The sequence below is a fragment of the Dasypus novemcinctus genome, chromosome 7, assembly GCF_030445035.2.
Source record: "Dasypus novemcinctus isolate mDasNov1 chromosome 7, mDasNov1.1.hap2, whole genome shotgun sequence".
In the NCBI taxonomy this organism is placed as follows: domain Eukaryota; kingdom Metazoa; phylum Chordata; class Mammalia; order Cingulata; family Dasypodidae; genus Dasypus; species Dasypus novemcinctus.
In genome coordinates, this window is record NC_080679.1 from 13656661 (window position 1) to 13679061 (window position 22401).

General features: G+C 37.0%; 1 protein-coding gene across 50 annotated transcripts in view; it reads left to right on the forward strand.

Moving 5' to 3' along the window:
• The window catches only part of TRIP12 (thyroid hormone receptor interactor 12), a 175767-nt gene that overhangs the window by 56072 nt on the left and 97294 nt on the right, over positions 1 to 22401 (forward strand). For 23 of the 50 annotated variants that reach the window (XM_058299954.1, XM_058299941.1, XM_058299946.1 and 20 more), the window contains 2 exons: positions 16276 to 16401; positions 17191 to 17993. In XM_058299954.1, the coding sequence (XP_058155937.1) occupies positions 16276 to 16401; positions 17191 to 17993 (929 nt within the window). Of the gene's footprint in view, positions 1 to 9657; positions 9744 to 16275; positions 16402 to 17190; positions 17994 to 22401 lie in introns of all 50 variants that reach the window. The other 27 variants (XM_058299961.1, XM_058299967.2, XM_058299973.2 and 24 more) reach the window with 4 other exon arrangements.

The window sequence follows — 22401 nt, forward strand, 5'->3', positions numbered from 1 at the left end:
AATATTCCAAAAATATTTAATGTAAAACTTAATTCAGGTACATTGGTTTCAGAGACCAAAACTTGGTAGTTTTTACTCTATTCTTTTTTTTTTACTTTACTATTTCAATTTCAGAAAACAGAATAATAGACAAAAGGCAGCTTAACAAATTATGGAAGCAATACTTAAAAAAATCCTGTCCAGGCACATTTAACTTATTTAGTCCTAAAAAATAAACTCACTTGTTTCTCCAGTGTCCTGAAAGATGAATAAATGACCACAGACATGACTAAGGTCTCTCCTTGTTAATGAAGAAAATGAAAAAAAAAAAAGCTTGATCATACTCACATCTCATGAAATGAAATCCCATATATATATATTTTTTTTTTTTAATTTTTTTTTTTTGTTTTGACCCTTAGCTTTGACAGAGTAATGGGCATTCTTTTAAGATGTCTGCTGTCTCTGTCTCTGGACTTTATCTTATTGAAATCCTCCTATTTTCAAGGTCCATTTAAAATTTTCTACTTTGATGTAGCTCACACCCTTCTCTAGTCTGAAACCTGGTAGCACATTGAACCATGCTCAGAGCTTTTATTATGGTAGAATAATAAAACATGTTGTAGGCCCCAGAGAACTATAGACAGTTTATCTGGTTGCCTCTATTCAGTTCAGATTGATTATAGTTCTTTTTTCTTTTTAATCTGGCTGCTTCTATTGTGTTTCTCTCTAAAGTGTCTATTCAAGCAGATTTCACTTACTCTTATATACCATGCTCATTTCTTCTTAAGGTTCATCATTTTTTCAAATTAGATGAAGTCAAGTCATATTTCCTTTTCCGTTTTTAAAAAAGCATTATCCCATTGTCTTGGGGTGGAAGAGCAAATATTCTTGACAGTTTTGTTCTGCCTAGAATGTCTTATAACATTAATGCTCTTTTATGGAATGATCTCCACTCTGTGTTCTTCACAGTTTGGATGCTTGTTACTCTCTTCCGACATCATCATAGTCTGATCTTGGCAAGCTATTTTCTAGCTGTAGGCCAAAACATGGAGAATCTATAGTCCCCCATCTTTCTAAGCACAGTTATGGATCTGGGGTAATCATGCGATTTGAGCTGGGGAAAAAATGGAGCTTTTTCCTTGCCAGTGGCAAAGGTGAGAAGATGGACAGGCAAAGAATAAGAAACAATACTATTGGAGATTATGTGTGTATTAAAGTTCTAACAAGTTTAATTCCTTAGTTCTTTGAAACTCTTGACTCTTGCTTTCACTAGGATTGTTTAGCTGTTTTTTCTTTTTCTTCCTCTCTACCTTCTCTGCCCTGCTGTTTTTGCTGTGTCCATTTGCTGCATGATCTTCTGTATCTATTTCACTTTATGTCTTCCCGTCTTTCTCCTCTATGATTCACTGGGATTCGATCCTTGGGACCTCTGATGTGGAGAGAGGTTCCCTATCAATTGTGCCCCCTCAGTTCCTGGTCCCTGCTGTGCTTTACCTTGACTCTGCCCTTCGTCTCTCTCTTGTTGTGTCATCATCTTGCTGCGTGACTCACTTGCGTGGGCACGGGCTTGCCGCACGGGTACTTGGCTTGCTGTGCAGACACTCGGCTTGCCACGCGGGTTCTGCCTCACCATGCTGGCACTTGGCTTGCCACATGGGCACTCATGCAGGCACTTGGCTCACCATGCGGGCACTCACGTGGACCCTCAGCTCACCATGCAGGCACACTTTCTCTTATTCTTTTTCACCAGGAGGCCCCCAAAATCAAACCCAGGTCCTCGCATATGGTAGGCAGAGGCCTTATCACTTGAGCTACATCCACTTCCTTCATCTATTGTTTTGATTCTGGAGATAGACTAGAATTATTTTAATAAAGCCTTTTATGGTAGTTAAGATTTCTGTTTTATGTATTTGCAATACAAAGTTCATTATAAGCACAGTGCTAGATCATAGCTATAAAAATGATTCAAGTACCTTTGTCACAAGCAGTTCCAGTCCAATTGCGGAAATGGGCTATATGGCCATTATTGGAGTCAGGTGAGAAAGTTTTCTAGCGATGGTCTCGTTGATGTGGGTGAGGAAGACTAGAAGAAGCAGTTGGTATGTCAGTTATATGTATCTGTTTGCCATGTGGACTATAAAATTCCAGAGTTTGGATTTTATTTCTATTTTTTCTTTATCTCTTGTTTCTTTGTTTGGCAAATAGTAGGTGTTCAACCTACTACTTGCCAAATGTCCTATTTCTAACCCAAACAACTTTGCTTCCTTCAGATTTCCAGGCACAGATACGCAACTGTTTTTTTTTTCTTTTTAGCTGAAATAATGATGAAAAGATTATTTGAGCGAAGGGAAGAGTTCAGGAGGGCTTGTTTGAATGAGCTAGGTAACGAAATGTACTAGGTTACGCCACAGTAACACCTCCTAAATATTAGTAGCTTATGACGATCTAGCCACTAAAAGATGTTGCCCATTCTTGGTTAGCTGCAGGCTCTGCTCTATGTCTGCATGTTGAGGTTGTGTTGCCAGTTGCCTTGCTGGCTTAAGAGAGTATGATGAATTGCTTGCTGGCCCTCCAAGGCTCCCTGCTAGAAGGAATTCATTTCCACTCATATTCCCTTCACCAAAGCAAGTCACATGGTTACAGATAACTTCCAAGTGTTGGGCAAGTAAGATCCTACCATGTGGCTAAAAAGAGGAGAAATTGAATATTTGTGAATAGCACTTTATTACAGGCTGTTTAAACATTATTGCATTTTTAAATAAACTTTTAATTTTGATATAAAGACATTTGCAAAAATAATACAAACCCATATAGAGAGTTTAACATAGCCCCCACTCAGACAACATACTCCTCACCCAAACACTCACATCTCCCAACTTTGCCACATTTGCTATTTCTCTTCCTTTCTCTTTCTAACTTTCTTTATCTCTTCCAGACATATGAGAGTAGGTTGTATACATCATGCTTCTTGAACACTGAGTAAACTTTTTCTAAGAACAAGGATATTCACCATCTTAAGTACAGTTTCAAGTTTGGGAAATTTAACGTTGATTAAAAGCGTACAGTCTATGTTCTGATTTTTTCATATGTCCCAATAATGTTCATTTTGAGCCTTTTCTCCATTTTTAGGTCCGTTCCAGGGTCTTGTATTGCATTTAGTTGTTGTTGTCTCTTTAGTCTCTCTTTTTTTCATATTGGGGACCTAAATATAACTGGACTTTCCCATTCCAACTTCTCCCATGCATACAGTAGAATTAAATTAAACAAACTTACATTGTTGTGCTATACTCACCAGTGTCCATTACCAGAACTTTCCCATCACCCCAAACAGAAACTCTGTACCCATTATGCATTAACTCCACATTTAGCTCCTACCCCCACCCTCTATAATGTGAAGTGTACTTTATGAATTTGCCATATTCTAGCTCCTTCTTATAAGTGAAATCATAAAGTGTCTCTTTGTTTATGACATTTCACTCGACATGATATTTTCAAGATTCATGCAAGTAGTAGCTTGCATTATTTTTTATGGCTGATATGTCTGTAATAGGCAAGGGGATCTGATGCAAAGTACCAGAGATCTGATGGCTTTTATAAAGCGTATTTGGAGTAGAAGCTTACAGTTAATAAGGCCCTAAAGAATCTGAGTCATGTACCATAAGAGGTACTTGTTCACCAATATCTGTTGCCACGTATTGAAGCAAGATGTCAGGCAATGTCTGTGAGGGTTCAGCCTTCCTCTTTTCCTCTTAAGGCACTGTGGTACCAGCTCCTTCCCATCTCAGCAATAGGCTGATGGGCTTGTTTCTTTCTGGGCTCAGCTGCTCTAGTGTCTTCACAAGGTCAGCTGTAAACCATCAGGCAAATGGCTCATCTCTCTTCCCTGGTCGTGGGGTTAAAGCTGACAAGTTCTCTCCTCTTCCTTCTCTGTGGAGCTCTCTGTAGTCCTCTGTGTATCTACTTTTGTGTGTCCCCTTGATTGAGTGTCCATTTATATAGCACACAGTGGGGGACGAGGACTCAAACTGAGTTGCCCCGGTGACATGGTGGAATCAGTGCCCTAATCTTAACATAATTTAATCTAAGTCATCTCAGCTGAATCTAATACAGTCAAACAAAAGGTGCCACATCCAGAGGAACAGACCAGTTTCAAACACAATCTGTCTTTTTGGAAAATGTTTCCCTATGTTCTTGTTTAATGTATCATGGCCATAAGGATGTTGTGTTTCCTTCATTCTACTACTTAGCCTCTATGGGTGCTTTAGTTTTTTCTGTTCCTATTTTCTTCCTCCCTCCCTCCCTCTCCCCCCTCCCTCCCTTCTTTCTCCTGTCCTTTGCTCAGTCAGATGGAAATTCAAGCTTCATCTTCTTTGGGAGGGGGAGAAAGTAAAGGGGTGGTGAAATGTGGATGTGACTTAATTACATCTTGTTATGACTAAATTCAAACCACTTATGAAAATAATTTATCTTAGAATTGGCTGGATAACTTAAATTGCTTTTTTCAGTAATGGTAAATCTTATTGTTACAATTATTCAACCTTGAGTTTTAGTGGTAGAACCCATGTCCATAATCTCTTCTACTTTTAATGTTGCTTTGCCAGTGATGACAAGACTAGTCTTTCCTATCAGACTTTGGAGCTGAAAGGCAAGATTTACAATGTTGTGTTAAACAGTAGAATGGTTGCCTTGGTCTCAGGAGGAACTGAGGCTACTTTTGTCTGTTTAGAAATTATAAATATTTGATTTTTAACAGTACCCCTGGTAACTTCTTTCTTGGATCTACAAAGTAATATGTTATAGGTTTTATAATTTTCCATGTAGTATATATTCTTGCATTTATCATCAAGTATAAGTTGTGTCCAAAAGTCATGTAATATGCATTTTAAAAATACTGTCAACCCTCATAGATTATCTTTTGTCTCTCAGTCATATTGACAGAATGTGATCCTCCATACCTCTTTTTGTGAATGCTTTCTTAGGCCTCAGAATGTTAGATGGGCTTCAGGGTGACTAAAAATTAATATATCTAGGGGAATGTTTGTCGCTTAAGTGGTTGAGTGCCTGCTTCCCACATCTGAGGCCCTGGGTTCAATCCCCAGTACCTCCTAAAAACAGACAAACAAATGAGAAAAACGAAAAACCATCTCTCATTGAGGAGTGCCTGCTTCTCACGTATGAGATCCTGGGTTTAATCCCTGGTTACCTCCTAAAAAAAATTAATGTATGTAGATCCTTCTTAGAATAACTACTCGACATGAACACCAAGTTTCAGCATTACGTTTGGAAGGCTAAAATAAAAAATGGTTCCTTTCATTTTTTTCATATACCATCTAAAGTAGCTTAATAAAATCCTTGTCACTCACATAATCAACACTTTATCCTCTGGTTTTCTTAAAGAAGTTAGTCATGAGGTAGTCAATACTGCATCACTAATTTTCTCTTCTTGATGATCTTTGTGTCTTCTGGTCGCAATTAACTTGTTATTTTGTAAAGATTTATTTATTTCTCCCTACTCCCTTGTTGTTTTTCACTTGCTGTATCTGTTCATCTTCAGTGTTTTCTTTTAGGAGACACCAGTCGCCAAACCCAGGATCTCTGATGTGGAAAGGGAGGTGTCTAACCACTTGAACCACCTCTGCTCCCTGCTTTGTTGTGGCTCATTCTGTTTTTCCTCACCATGTCTCTTGTTGCCTCATCTTGCTGCGTCATCTTGCTGTCTTCTTTCTAGGAGGCACCAGGAACCTCTGCTCCCTGCTTTCGTGTGTCTCCCATTATGTTCTTTTCTTCTTGTGTCTCTGCCGTGTCAGCTTGCCATGCCTGCCTGTTGTGCCAGCTCTCTCTCTTCTTTAGGAGGCATCGGGATCCAAATCAGTGACCTCTCATGTGGTAGGTGGGGGCCTAGTTGCCTGAGCCACATCTGCTTCCCCCCAATTAATTAATTATGAAATGTGGGTGAAAGTAAATGTGAACATAAGGTTCCCCCCTTTTTGGTTAACTTTTTCCCATGGTTTTAGTTCTGTTCAATCCCCCTGCCTTAAGTATGAAAAAATAACACTGTTGTTACTAACATCAAGTAAGTAGCACTGTCGCTATTAATGGCTTAATGTCTTTTCTTCCAGGCAATAGTCTTAGTGTATACCATACTTGTATATACTATAGAAAAATTGGAGTGAAAATTTAAAGCATGGATTAAACCTGTGTGTAAGCTATGTATATTATGTGTTTTATTTTGGTAACAATTTTCAAATAAATTGAGGTGGAAGATTTTAGTGATATCTTTTCAAATACTTTGATTTTCTTTCCCCTTTGAGGGAAGAGTTTCTCCACATTTAATAGGCTGAAATTAAATATTCAGTTTTGTTTTTTCAAGCTAAAGGAAATACCTCAAATTTGAAAATTAAGCACAGTTAGTGATAAGTAAATTGCTTAGTCCTATATAATTCCTGATTTTGAGAACCTTGGGATGGATACCTAGTTGGGCCACATTAACCATGAGACCTTATAAATATCCTTTGGTACTTAAGGAATTGAGTCTTTCCTAATGGGTTCTAAGGAAGTCTTGTTTAATTTTACCTATTGTCTGAGGTAAAACATAGACATCTGTCATTTTCTTGTTTGCATGTCTTTATTAAGGATAAGGTGTAGATCCTTCTACAAGGCATTCAGGAACCCTCCCTGTCAGGCTCTAGCTTATTCTTTCAACCTTATTTCCTAACATATCTCTGCTCAGGTCAAGTCATAAGATTTGCCAGATAGGCTTCATGCCTCTACCTTTGTACTTTGCTTTTTGACTGGAATACTTTTTCTCCTCAACTTTTCTTTACTCAAGACCTGATTCAAATGCTCTGGTTTGTAAGCCTGTATTCTCCTGTAGAAATAATCTCTTCCTTTTCTGAAAGCAATAGAGCATCAGGTAGATCACTTTATTTTGTAGCCTGTGATCTCTTTTGAAGACTGAACTGTAACCCATATTTATATACCTTAGTGTGACTTGCATATATTGACTAATTTGACACACGCAGAACTTTGTTCTCAATTTTTATCTGATCCAGTACTCCCTATCCATGATATATTTCACGTAAATCTTTCTTATTATTATTCCTAGTGCCTTGAGGTAAGAAACATAAAAGTCTGCCAAATACACAGTTGAGAAACATCAGTATAGCTAGCATGTTAACATTTCATCAAGCTAAAAATAAATAAAGGAAAATACTTGAAAATAACCTTTTTCATTATCTCAGTAGTTAAATGCTCGGGTAGAGTGATCTAGGATGATAAAATGAATTCAGATGCTTGAGTCTATAGAGATGTAACTGCTATAGCCACAGACAAATGCCCTAAGCATCATTTTCATCATAGACTTTATTTTTCAGAATAGTGCATACCTCTTGGTGAAGCTGCAAAAAAGATATATATGATCTTTTGTTGTTTCATAAGGTCGTTATATTCCTAGAAATGTTATTGTATATTAAAAACCATGCAAAACAAATCTAAGCTGAGAAATGCAAGCAGGTTTTTCACCTGTCACTGCCAGATTTTCATGTTTTTTTTCATAGGGTGTTCATATATTAGAGTAAAATATTTGGGTCCTGGGACAGTTCATTGTATTTCACTGTTCTGTATATTGAACTCCACTCTCTATCTCTAGCCCACACCTGCTAAAGGCCAATGGCAGCCCTGTTCCCCAGCATAAGTTTCCATAATGCTCCCTAGGGACAGTACCTTTGTTATTAATAAACACTGCTTTCTAAGATAAGTAAGCCATTCTTTACTCTAAATTATGGAAACATTTGGGTTAGCATTTAGCCATAACTAAACATAATAATACTGGCCAGATTATTCAGTTTCAGTTTTGTGATTGAAATAGAAAAACAGTAAACATTTTATAGGGAGCAGTGAGTTTAAAATTAATTATCCACTTTGATAAATGAAAGTCAGTAACTTACTGAAAACATACATTCTACAGAATTAGAAACAAAACATTAACTATTTGAAGGTCAAAGGTAGAATGTTAAAATAATGTATAAAAACTATAAAAGCAACTAAATTTGGAGATGTAACTAACCCTAAATCCATTTTTATTTGGTAACATGTTCATGCATTTAGAGTTGCAAATATGTGTAATACAAGGAATTAGCTACTTGAATCTAGCAACATATCATGTTTTGCCTAATGTTAAGACAAGAATGTGCTCTTTGATGCAAAGTTGGCATCCTTTAAACTAGAGATGATTTTTAATTCTTTCGACTGCCATGGATTCGACTAAATAGCAGTAAAAGCAAATTAAAGTACCTTGAATGGTAGTCAATATTGTGTGCTGAAAGATCAACAGAGGCATTTGACACTTGTGCTCAAGTTCATAATCTTGTAAAGCATGTAATCCAGAGTTGATTATAGTCTGCTCTGCTGCAATGTAGGTTTCTTTAATGTGAATTAACTCATATACAATTGGTAAATAGGGAAATGATGTAAGTATAATGTGGAAGTAGTGTTGGTTCATAGGCAATTTCCTCCACAATATTAATATTTAGAAGTGGAATGTTAGCAGACTTTTCCATTAAAGAGGAAGGTTTGGTAATACATTACCAGCTTCCAAAAAAACAGAAAATCTTGCAGGAATTATTTAATGAAATCATTTTATGCAAGAAAAAGTAGTTTATTGGCTGCTAGAACCACCACAGTTTGCCCCATGTTGAGTACTCTTAATTAAGCTGCAGTGACTTTCACTTTGTATGTAAGAAGAAAGAAAATAAGGAAGTTATCCTCGTATTGTATTTTTAGTTTTGTTGAAGCTGGCCTCAGACCCTTTGAGGAGGAAGTACAAAAAGACTCTGAAAAGGTAGGGACCGGCTTCTTTCGGTCCAGATCATATTGCAGCTCTAGCCTAAGCCCAGCCCCACCTCTAGCAGAGGAAGCTGGGGGGACCTGCGCCAGCCTCTCCTGGAAAATATCGGCTGGTGATCATTCTACTCTGGAGGTGGAAGCCGTCTCAGGAGCTATTTTGTGGCTGGAATTGGAAGCTCCATTTCCCAAAAATGGGGGAGGAAGAGACGGTTGGCTACCGACTTAAGCTACTAAAGTATTACCCTAAGAACAGCTAAAGTTTGAATCTGTTCAAATTGGCAAGAGGCTAGTAGCTGCCATTTTGACTCTGCCACTGGCATGAGAGGAAGTCAGGCTGATTGAAAATCACAGTTGGAAAAAAATGAATAAATTGAGTAGAATATGAAAAAGAAAAAAGAAAATCACAGTTGGGAAGCGTATTTGGCTCAACGGAGAGAGCATCCACCTACCACCTGGGAGGTCCAGGGTTCAAACCCAGGGCATCCTGCCCTGTGGTGAGCTGGCCCATGTGCGGTGCTGATGTACACAAGGAGTGCTGTGCCACGCAGGGGTGTCCCCTGCATAGGGGAGTCCCACATGTAAGGAGTGCACCCCATAAGGAGAATCACCCAGGAGTGGCACCGCACACATGGAGAACTGATGCTGCAAGGTGACTCAACAAAAAAGAGACATAGATTCCCAGTGCTGCTGACAGGAATATAAACAGACACAGAAGAACTCACAACGAATGGACACAGAGCAGACAACTGGAGGGGGAGGGAAGGGGGGAGAAATAAATAAAAAATAAATCTTTTAAAAAAAAATTACACTGATGGTAGGACTGGCTTCTTTCAGCTCAGATTGGATTGCAGCCCTAGCCTAGACTTCAGCCTCATCTCTGGCATGGAAGAAGCTGGTGGGACCTGCACCATCCTCTCCAGGTAACTGCAAATACATTTTGTTGGCACAGGCTGAATAGTCAGTAGTGTACGTGGCAACTGCAGTTATTTTGGACCTGCATAGCATAGATTGCTGCCCACACCTGCAGCTCCATCTCCACCCCAGGCAGGGAGGAAGGTGCAGGAAGCTTCATAAGTCTGTCTGGGCAACTATAGCATAGCCCTGCATGACTTGGATTATTACACACAGCTCTGGCTCTTTCCCTACCCCTGGCAAAGGAGAAAGGTGGAAGAAGCTTCATTGGTTTCTGGGGCATGTGGTCAGCTTGAGCCCTCCATGGCTGACAGCACCAGTCACATCCTTGGCTCCAACACAACCAGCAACGGAGAAAGGGCAATAAAGCCCTAAATTAAAGTGAGAAACTGCATCCAGAATAAATACATAAAGCCAGATTCTAAGACACCAACAAAAAATTACAATCCATACCAAGAAATAGAAAGATATGGCCCAGTTAAAGTAATAAGATAAGCCTCCAGATGACATAAAGGAATTGAGACAACTAATCATAGATACTCAAACAAAAATCCTGAATAAATTCAGTGAGATGGCTAAAGAGAGTAAGGATATCAAGAAGACATTGGATGAGCATAAAGAAGAATTTGAAAGCATACATAGAAAAATAAAAATAGATCTTATGGGAATGAAAGGCACAATAAAAGAAATTTAAAATACTCTGAAATCATATAATAGATTTCAGGAGGCAGAAGAAAGGACTGGTGAGCTTGAAGAAATGGCCTCTGAAAGTTGAACATAAAAACAGATGAAGAAAAGAATGGAAAAATTTGAACAAAGTCTCAGGGAACTAAACAACAGCAAGAAACGTGCAACTGTACATGTCATGGATGTCCCAGAAGGAGAAGAGAAGGGAAAAGGGGCAGAAGGAGTATTTGAAGAAATAATGGTAGAAAATTTCCCAACCCTATTGAAGGTCATAGGTATCCGTGCCCAAGAAGCACAACGTACTCCCATCCAAATAGATCTGAATAGACCAAGACATTTACTAATCAGGACGTCAGATGCCAAAGGCAGAGAATTCTGAGAGCAGCAAGAGAAAAGCAATAAAACATAAAATCAATATCCAATAAGATTGAGTGCTGAATTCTCAACCATGGAGGCAAGAAGACAGTGGTATGATATATTTAAGATACTGCAAGAGAAAAGCTTTCAGCCAAGAATCTTATATCCAGCAAGATTATCTTTCAAAAATGAAGTTGAGTTTAGAAGATTCACAGATATAAAGAGAAACTGAGACCATCTGTAACTAAGAGACTGGCTTTGCAGGGAATACTAAAAAGGATATGCTACAGTCTGAGAAGAAAAGACAGGAGAGAGAGAGGCTTGGAAGAGAATCTAGAAATGAAGATTACATCAGTAAAAGTAACTAAAAGGAGAGGTGAAAATAAAATATGACAGATAAAACCCTAAGATCAAAATGGGAGAAATAAGAACTGCCTTTACAGTAATAACATTGAATGTTCATCGATTGAACTCCCCAGTCAAAAGACACAGACTGGCGGGATGGATAAGAACATATGAGCCATCTGTGTGCTGTCTGCAAGAACACCTTAGACCCAAGGATACCAATAGATTGAAAGTGAAAGGCTGGAAAAAGATATTCTATGCATGCAATTACCAAAACAAAACAAAACCAAAAGAAACCAGAAAAAGCTGAATTAGCTCTACTTGCATGAGATGAAATAGACTTTAAAAGACACTAGTAATGCACAATCTGAGTAGGAAGTCAGAGGAAAAAATTGATTTACAATAGTGACTAAAAGAATGAACTACTTAAGAGTAAACTTAACCAATGATGTAAAGCAGTTGTATTCAGAAAACTAGAATGCATTGCTAAAGTAAATTTTAAAAGGCCTAAATAATTGGAAAAACATTCCATGCTCATAGATTGGAAGTAAGTAACATTAAGATGTTAATTCTACCCAAATTGATGCACAGATTAAATGCTATCCCTATAAAAATTCCACCAGTATTTTTAAAATAAATGGAATACACGATTATGAAATTTATTTGGAAGGGTAAGGGGTCCTGAATAGCCAGAAACATCTGGAAAAGGAAAAGTCTCACTTCCGGACTTTAAGCTACAGAGATAAAAACAGCATGGTACTGGCATAAAAACAGACACATAGACCAGTGGAACCAAATTGATGGTTCAGAAACAGACCCTTACATCTATGGTCAAGTGATTTTTGACAAGCCTGTCAAACCCACCCAGCTTGGGCAAAACTGTCCATTCAACAAATGGTGCTGAGAGAGTTGGATATCCATAGCCAAAAGAGAGGACCCCTTTGCACACCTTATACAAAAAATAACTCAAAATGAATCAAAATCCTATATATAAAAGCAAGAACCATATAGCTTCTAGAAGGAAATGTAGGAAATCTTCGTCAAGACTGGTGGTAGGTGGTGGATTCTTTTTTGTTTTCTTTTTTGTATCTTCTGGTGTATTCTTAAAGGAGATAAAGGAGGATGGAGGTGGACTACTGATGCTTAATTATGTAGGTAGAAGTTTTAAATAATTTTACTGTAAATGTGTGGAAATATATAGAGTTGATGGTGTAACACATAGTGACAGCTGGTTTATAAATGGGAATGTTGGCTGGAAAGGATGTCTAGGGATGTAAATGTCCATTGAAAGAAAACTAGAGAGTAATGTAGGGACTGAATAACATGGTAAATCCAGAGGTGGATGAGAACTGTGGTTAATGGTGCAGATGCAAGAGTGTCCTTTGTGAGCTAGAGCATATTTTATGTCACTATTGCACGGTGGTGGGAATGTGGAGACACATGGGAAAAATACAACTGGAGTCACCTATGGACTGTGGTTAACAGCAATACTGTAATATCATGCATCTATGCCAAAGATACACTGTGTTGATAATGGGGAAGTATCAAAAAAATGTTTCAAATGTATGCTGTAAACCATGGTTGGTAGTAATAGTCTGATGATGTTATCTCACAATCTGTAACAAATGTTCCACCACAGTGTGGTGTGTTGATAGAGGGGTGTTGTATGGGAATTCTGCACATGTCCACGAATTGTTTTGTAAATTCACAAGTTCTATAATAAAAATATATTTAAAAAATAATGGGTGGATTGGGGGAAAAATACACCAAATGTAAGACGTGGACTATAGTTAGTAGTAAGATTGACAGTATTCTCTCATAATTTGTAACAAATGTCTCACAACAATGCAAGGTGTTGGTGATACCTTGATAACTGGTACCCCTGTATGATGTTATGCATGTTTGCTTTGTAAGTTCACAACATTTCCCGCAAACTTAGACTATTTATGTATGTTCATGGATAAATAATATAAATAATAATAGGGTAGGTTGTGGGGGGGAACTGCACCATTTATAAGATACTTTGGTTAGTAGTAATATTTTGAGGTTGCTCTTTAATCATTAGTTTAATGTTCAGCAGTGATGCAGGATGTTGGTGGTGGGGTGAGGTGTGAAAGTCCTGTATGATGATATGTATGTAAGTGCACAACTATTACTATACGCTTATTGTTTATGTTTATGTATGAGTGATACACTTCAATAAATTTTTTAAAAAAGAAAAAAAACTAAAGGTGGACCGACTGTGATTATTGCTGTAAATATTAGTGAGATTTAATCTTTTCTTCAATTTTTTTTTTAGGATTCTCATTACAAATAGCATAGGTTTGAGTGCTCTGCCCAATCATATTTTAACTATTAGCCCTGATAAGTTTTAGTGGGTGATTTTACATAATGTGATGTTTCTTCAGGAACACCCATGTGATAAAGAAGCATGTCCAATGCACTCTTTCATTCACACACATGTGCATACACAGAGGCAAATCCTTGGGCTATAATTTATTTAACATGCTCATAGTCTGGTGCTACTTAAGAGTTTGTAGTGAATTTTACTGTGCTATTCTGCAAATTTGATTTATAGTAAAGATAAGGTTTACTAGATCTCAGAGATTATGAAATTAATGTTTATGAACATCAAGAACCATTAAAATGAGGGAGTTAGTAAACTGAAGAAGGCATCCAGGGGTTCCTTTAGTTCTGAATATTGTGTTATTCTAGATGGGTATCATTATATTATAGAGCATTAATAATTATAAATAGACATAATGATAGAGTCCCACTTTGGAAGAGCCATATATTGTCAATTCATGGTGCCATCTGGTTGCTTATTCCTCTCGTTTCATATGCTAAACCAGAAATTGGAAAACTATGGGCAATGGCAAAATCTGGCTTTGCCTATTTTTGTAAATAAAGTTTTGATTGGAACACAGCCTTGCCTATTTGTTTATGCATTGTCTTATGGCTGCTATGGCTGCCTTTGCACTATAATGGCAGAGTTTAGTAAGTGCTACTTACAGTGTCACACACAAAACCAAAATGTTTTCTGGCCCTGTACAGAAATATTTGACAATCCCTGTACTAAACAAATAGATAGGGAGGACAATAATAGAAAATGTTTTATAATATTCTTAAATATACTTTTAAAACTGTCCTCAGAATATCACACTTCAAATAATTTTGGGAAAGGTAGAATTAGCAGCATGGGCATTGTTGGATTTAAGCCAGTTTTGTGAGCCTCCATTTTCTCAGATGATTGGATACTATTTACTTTTGGGGGTCTGATATTGGGAGTGTCCTTGCTAAATTCTTTAGTTTATTGAAGGTGTTGGTAAGGGTACAAGAAAATGAAAGAGTAGATTTAGTGGATATAAAGTTAAGTTTGTTTCAACAATAGTGAGCAATTTCTTTGGTTAAAGAAGTTGGACTGGTACCTCTACTGTGGACTCAACAGAACTCACTGATAGCTGTTATACTCACAGTTCCAGTATACTACAGGGAAAGGATAAAGGTCAAAATCAGCCGAGAGAGAAAAGTGCGTAGGACAGAGTCCAAGAAGATTACAAACATGGAGCTTCTGTTGTCCTTTCCTGATAGAGTCTGCGATGTGTTACTCTCTTGACATTAATGTGTGACAAGATGGATGGAGTATTGTTGCCCAGAAAAGCTTACCCAAGATTTAATATTCAGAGTTTTTATATCTGTGATATATGCATGGCTGATTGATTTACCTAAGTGGTTGATCTCAGCTTCTAGCTCAAATAGTACCATGTGACCCAGAGTTCCAATGCTAAGCCACAATGTTGGGCTCATCCAAGGACTACCAGGTATGACCAACCCCTTTCCTATACAAGGAACCTTCTCTATCAAGAACAACATAGATTACCTCCCAGAACCAAGGGCTAAGGCAAGACTCCTTTGAAAACAAGGCCAAATTCTTTACTAAACACACACCTAGTGTTTTGTGGCAGGGTTTTTTATCTATTCTAAGTTTTGGAAAATATTATTTTTGTCATAGATTACAACCTTAAAAATGAAAATATTAGGGATCCAGGAAATGGTTCCTTTTACTGAGAAGCTGAATTTTAAATCTTTTATGAATCCATTATTGAATTGTCTTGGAAAAGTAGAAGAAGCAGTAAAGGCATTGAAAAAAGAAACCTTTGGTCATCTCCTTTGAAGAGATAATTGAAGCAGTATCATTAAATTTTATGGCATCCTTACAGATTCAGTTAGAATTAACATTGTGTGAGGTTTTCAGTGATTTATTTCTAGTTACTTTGGGATGGTATTCAGAATGAAATCCTTTTAAAAAGTTTTAATACAGTAAACAACTTTGGTATTAATGAAACTTGTGTCATGGTTGTTCTAAGATCTTATTAAAATGCTCTGTTGTGTGTTATTTATTTGGGGAGAGTGTCCCTTGACTATGAAGTATAATTCTATAATATTTCTAGATATATATTAGTGCCAGCAGCTTCTTTATTGCTTATGTAAATCTCATGTAACCATTCCTAGACTCTCTTTAAAGAAGCTAACAAATGAAAACACAGCTTCTCTGTGTCCTCAAACTTGCTCTTAGAACAATATTGGCATAAGGATTTGATTCATTGTAAATATAGCCCAATTGTATCAATAATAGAATCTTATCTATTCCATTAACCAATTATTAATGTGTGTGGGATATTTTGCAGTAAATTCTTCACCAGGTTTTAGTATACTTGCTGTTGGTTAATACTTTGAATTCTTACCAGATATCACTATATTGATTTCATGTAGGTCTCTGCTGTTTTTTGTCCTTCTATTGATTTTCTGTGTAAATGTTATTAGAGTCACATTTTCAGTTACAAATGGTGTTTGTCTATAGTCAAGATATTCTTTTTGTAAATAGCATATTTGAATGTCTAGTAAAATTGCTAAAAAAATTTGTTTATTGCTTTAGCAGCCATATTTCTGTGGGATTGGGTATTGAAGGGAATGGCAATTTACATTTCCAGATTATTTGATAGAAAAAATAATTTTTAGAAATATTTGGGCAAAGGGTAGGGCCAACGATCAAGAAATGAGTTTTTTCTTAATGTAAAAATATTTCACATTCAATACTGTTTTTGCATTTCATTTTCCTGATAGATTTCTGTTTTGATTTTCTGCTGACAGGTCACATTTAGGGCAGGCAAAACATAAGGGATATAGCCCTCCTGAGAGTAGAAAATCTAATTCTAAGGCACCCAAAGTGCAGTCTAATACTACTTCTGAACTGTCAAGGGGACACCTTTCTAAAAGGTAAATGTTCACATTGCTTATGCATTTTCAAGGAGAAATTATTTGCATTTGAATCATTGCATAATATTAGAATTTACCAGGTTATCCCTGAATGTTACAGAAATGGTTTTATTTTTCTCTGAGAATAACTTTTAAAATTAAGTGTATTGCCTTTGCAGTGATGTCACAAGCAGTATATCCTAGACAATGAATTTTTTCCTTGTCTAGAGAGCTGTGAGCTTCCTTCTTTACTTAACACAAACTATTATGGGCATTAAAATGCCATTTTACCATTTTCCTTATTTTTATGTCAAATCCGTAGTTGAGGTCGATTACTTAAGATCTAATTGATAAGAGTTTTTGGAAAGGAAATTAACTGAAGATTTTGTGCTACTATAATATAAAAAGTTCTCACCTTCATTTTGGAAGTATAAATATTTTTTCTGACCTTTGACAAAGCAGTTATATTTGTGGATAGAGCATCAATATTGTAGTTTCAACTGGTTCTGAACTACTTAAGCATTCTTTCTCTTTTAATCTTAATTCTTGATTTGTGATGGGAATATTAGCATCAGGAAAGATGGACTAAAGAATATTCTTATCGTCTAGTCAAATATTTTACCATCTAAAATCACGTCTGCTTTTCTCTTCAAATTTAAGCCATTTGTAAACCTCTTTATTTAGTAAAAGACTTAGACAAAATCTTGCACTTTTTTAAGCAATCATTTCCAGCATTTAAGAAGAAATATACATTATGCGATGCATTTAGTGATGACAGTCTGATAACTCTATTCTTATCTAACCCCTTAGAAGCTGCAGTTCATCATCTGCTGTCATAGTTCCACAACCAGAGGACCCAGACAGAGCCAGTACTCCAGAAAGGCAGAAAACGGGGCAGGTGCCTAAGAAAGACAATTCTCGAGGAGTGAAACGCAGTGCTAGTCCAGGCTACAACAGGACCAATTCTCCTAGCTCTGCCAAAAAACCAAAAGCTCTTCAGCATACTGAATCTCCCTCAGAAACGAATAAGCCACATAGTAAGTCAAAGAAGAGACATTTAGACCAAGAGCAACAACTGAAATCTGCACAATCACCATCAACAAGCAAGGCTCATACCAGAAAGAGTGGGGTCACTGGTAGTTCACGGAGTCAGAAAAGAAAGAGGACAGAGAGTTCTTGTATAAAGAGTGGTTCTGTGACTGAATCAACTGGTGCTGAAGAGAGATCTGCAAAACCTACCAAGCTGGCTTCAAAATCAGCCACCTCAGCCAAAGCTGGGTGTAGCACCATCACTGATTCTTCTTCTGCTGCCTCTACTTCCTCTTCATCTTCTGCTGTAGCCTCGGCCTCCTCCACTGTACCACCAGGTGCCAGGGTGAAACAAGGAAAAGACCAGAACAAGGCCAGGCGTTCCCGTTCAGCATCCAGTCCCAGTCCCAGAAGAAGTAGCAGGGAAAAGGAACAGAGTAAAACTGGTGGCTCTTCAAAATTTGATTGGGCTGCTCGTTTCAGCCCTAAAGTTAGCCTTCCTAAAACAAAACTGTCTCTTCCAGGGTCTTCTAAGTCAGAGACATCAAAACCTGGACCTTCTGGATTACAGGCCAAATTAGCAAGTAAGTTATGGAAAGTTTTTTTTTTTTTTTTTTTAAAGTTAAAATTACTTTTGGTTTGTCATAAAGAGTTATGCTTTTTTGTAAAGCAGTTTTATTGAGGTGTATTCACGTACCATAAATCTATCTAAAGCATACAACCAGTGGCTTTTAGTATAATCGGTGTTGGGCATTTATCACCACAAAAAATTTTAGAGGAATTTTTCTATTCCAAAAAGAAAACCTCCACACCCCTTAGCAGTCACCTCATAATCCTCTTTCCCATAGCCATGCGTAACCACTCGTCTGATTCCATCTTTTATAAGTTGATTTATATTTGTATTTTATATAAATGGCATCTTCAATACATAGAACTTTGTGTTTGGTTTCTTTCACTTAGCATAATTTTTTTTTGCTTGGTATTAACATCTTGTAACATGGTTTTCAAAGAGAAACAGTCTTATTATACATGCAGTGTTACCTATATTCATATTTTATATGAGGTTTAATTCACTATGCAATGCTGTCCCATGTTACATCTTTCAGCTTTCCTTCTAATAATGTACATTAACTTAGACTTTCCCTTTCAACCACTGTTATACCCATATATACACACATTAGGTTGTACTTTCACCTTTTCTGTTCAGTTCCAGAGATTAACAACCTTTTTACTAGTTCTGCATAGATTTAACCCTCAGCTTCCATTTTCCATCTTCTATTTTCTGGTAACCTATATGCTAATTATTAACTCCATGAGTTTACAGAATACATTTAGTTCATAATAGTGCAATCATGCAGTATTTTTCCTTTTATGTCTGGCTTCATGTTCGTTTATCCATTCGTCAGTTGAGACATCTAGGTTGCTTCCATCTTTTGGCAGTCATGAATAATGCTGCTATGAACGTCAGCATGCAGACATCTGTTCGTGTCATTCTTGTTATTTCTTCTGAGTATATACCTAGTAGTAGTAGATTGTCAGGTCATGTGGCAAATCTATATTCAACTTATTTAGGAACTGCCAAACAGTCCTCCACGGTGGCTGTACCATTCTGCGTTTCCACCAACAGTGAATAAGTGCACCTATCTCTTCATATCCTCTCTAACACTTGTAGTTTTCTTTTTTTTTTAATAGACGCCATTGTAATAGGTGTGAAATGATATGTCATTGTAACTTTGATTTGCATTTCCCCTAATCACTAGTGATATTGAACATTTTGTCACGTTTTTTTTGGCCATTTGTATTTCTTCTTCAGTAGACAAGTCTGTTCAAGTCTTTTTTTTTTTTTATTTTTATTTTTAAAGATTTATTTATTTATTTAATTTCCCCCCTCCCCTGGTTGTCTGTTCTTGGTGTCTATTTGCTCCGTCTTGTTTCTTTGTCCGCTTCTGTTGTTGTCAGCGGCACGGGAAGTGTGGGCGGCGCCATTCCTGGGCAGGCTGCTCTTTCTTTTCACGCTGGGCGGCTTTCCTCACGGGCTCACTCCTTACGCGTGGGGCTCCCCCACGCGGGGGACACCCTTGCGTGGCACCGCACTCCTTGCGCGCATCAGCACTGCGCATGGCCAGCTCCACACGGGTCAAGGAGGCTCGGGGTTTGAACCGCGGACCTCCCATATGGTAGACGGACGCCCTAACCACTGGGCCAAAGTCCGTTTCCCTGTTCAAGTCTTTATCCTTGTTTTAAAATGAAGTCATTTGTCTTTTTATTGTTGAGCTGTAGCATCTCTTTATATATCATGGATTTTAAACCCTTATCAGATATCTTACTTCCAGATATTTTCTCCCATCGAGTTGGTTGCCCTTTTTTACCCTTTGACAAAGTCCTTTGAGATGCAAAAGTGTTAAATTTTGAGGACGTCTTATTGGTCTAATTTTTCTTTTTGTTGCTCATGCATTGGATGTACAATCTAAGAAACTACCACCTACCACAAGATCTTGAAAATGTTTCCCTAAATTTTCTTCTAGTAGTTTTATGGTCCTGGCTTTTTTAGGTCTTTGTAGGAAACATTTCAGAATTCTAAATATAGGATCACATCATCTTCAAATAGTGAGCATTTTACTTCCTCTTTTCCTATTTGGATGCCTTTTGTTTATTTACTTTCTTGTCTTATTGCTCTAGCTAGAACTTCTGGCACAATGTTGAATAATGGTGGTGTCAGTGAGCATCCTTAACTTGTTTCATATCTTAGAGGGAAAGTGTTCAACTTTTCCCCATTGAGCATCATGTTGGCTGTAGGTTTTTCATATACACCCTTCATCATACTGAGGAACTTTCCTTCTTTTGCTATCTTTCAAAAGTGTTTTTATCAAGAAAGAATGCTGGATTTTGTCAAATGCCTTTTCTGCATTGATCGTGATGATCATGTGGGTTTCTTTCCTTCAAGTTGTTATTATCATATATTACATTAATTGATTTTCTTATGTTGAACCACTGTTGCAAGTGTGAATAAATCCCTTGTTTGTGGTATATAATTCTTTTGATATACTTTTGTTTCTATTTGCAGGTGGTTTTTTTTTTGAGAGTTTTTGTGTCAATGTTTGTTAGAGAGATTGGTCTGTAATTTTCTTGTAGTATCTTTATCTGGCTTTGGTATTAGGGTAATGTTGGCTTCATAAAAGATCACTGGTAATTTTTCTCCTCTTCAATTTTTTGGAAGAGTTCAAACAGGATTGATGTTCTTCAGAATGATTTAAACAGGATTGGATTCTTCTTAAAATGCTTGGTAGACTTCACCTGTGAAGCTATCTGGTCATGGACTCTTCTTTGTTGCGAGATTTTTGATGACTGCATCAATCTCTTTAAATGAGATTGGTTTGTGAATTTGTGTACTTGCAGAGTTGATACAGGTTGGTCATGCATTTCTAGGAATTTGTCAAATTCATCTAGGTGGTCTAGTTTGTTGGCATACAGTTTCTTATAATATCCTCTTATGATACTTTTTATTTCTGTGGGTCAGTTGTAACTTCCCCCCTTTCATACCTGATTTTATTTATTTGCATCTTTTCTCTTTTGTTATTAGTCTGGCTAACGGTTTATCAATTTTATTGATTGTCTCGAAGAACCAGCTTTTGATTTTGTTGATTTTTCTCTGTTCATTTGTTGTTGTTGTTCTTCTCAGTTTTATTTATTTCTGCTTTGCTGTTCTTTTTCTTGGTTCTCTAGTTGTTTAGTTAGAGCTTTGATTTTAGCTTTTTTTTTTTTAAATATAGGAGTTTATGGCTGTAAATTTCCTTCTCAGTACTGCCTTCATTGTATCCCATAAGTTTTGATAAGTTGTGTTCTTGTTTTCATTGTCTCAATATATTTATTAATTTCACTTACAATTTCTCCTTTAACCCACTGATTGTTGAGGAATATATTGTTTAGCCTCCACTTTTACAAATTTCCCCCTTTCTCATCTATTATTGATTGCCAGTTTCATTGCATTGTGATCTGAGAAGGAGTGTGTATAATTCCAGTCTTTTTATATTTATTGAACCCTGCATTTTTATCTAACATCTGTCTGCCCTGTGGAAAGATCATGAGCACTTGAGAAGAATGTATAGCCTGCTGATTTGGGATGCAACGTTCTGTATGTGTCTGTTAGATCTAAATCATTTATCATATTGTTCAGTTTCTCTGTTTTCCTTGTTGATCTTCTGTCTAGTTGTTCTATCTAATGATCTGAGTGGTGTGTTAAAATCTCCCACTGTTTATGTAGAGATGTCTTTTTCTCCCTTCAGTTTTGCCAATTTGCCACATAGGTCACCCTGTTTAGGTGCATAGATATATATGATTTTTATTTCTTCCTGGTGGATTGTCCTTTTTATTAGTATATAATGTCCTTTTGTATCTCTTTTAACTTTTTTTGTATTTAAAGTCTGTGTTGTCCAATGTTAGTATAGCTACCCCTGCTCTTTTTTGGTTACTGTTTGCATGAAGTATCTTTTTCCAGCCTTCCAATTTCAGCTGGTTTCTATCCTTGGGCCTAAGGTGAATCTCTTGGAGACAGCAGATGATGACTCACGTTTCTCTCTCCATTCTTTCAGCCCGTGTCTTTTGATTGGGAATTTAATCCATTCACATGTAATGATATTACTGTAAATACATTCTTTACTTCTACCATTTTATTCTTTGGTTTTTGTATGTCATATCTCATTTTTGTTTGTCTTTTTAATCTTTTGAGTATCTTTTCTGCTACTCTTGCATTCTGGACTTTCCTCAGGCCTACTACCTCTCCTTTTTCCTTTGGTCACTAAGCCTCCCTTTAATACTTCTGGCAAGGGCAGATTCTTTTTTACAAAGAATTCTCTTAGTGTCTGTTTATTTCACCTCATTTTCATTTTTGAAGGACAGTATTTCCAGATAAAGAATTTTCTCCTGGCTATTTTTTCCTTTTAGTATCCTAATTATTACCACTGTCTTCTTACCTTCATGGCTTCTGATAAGAAA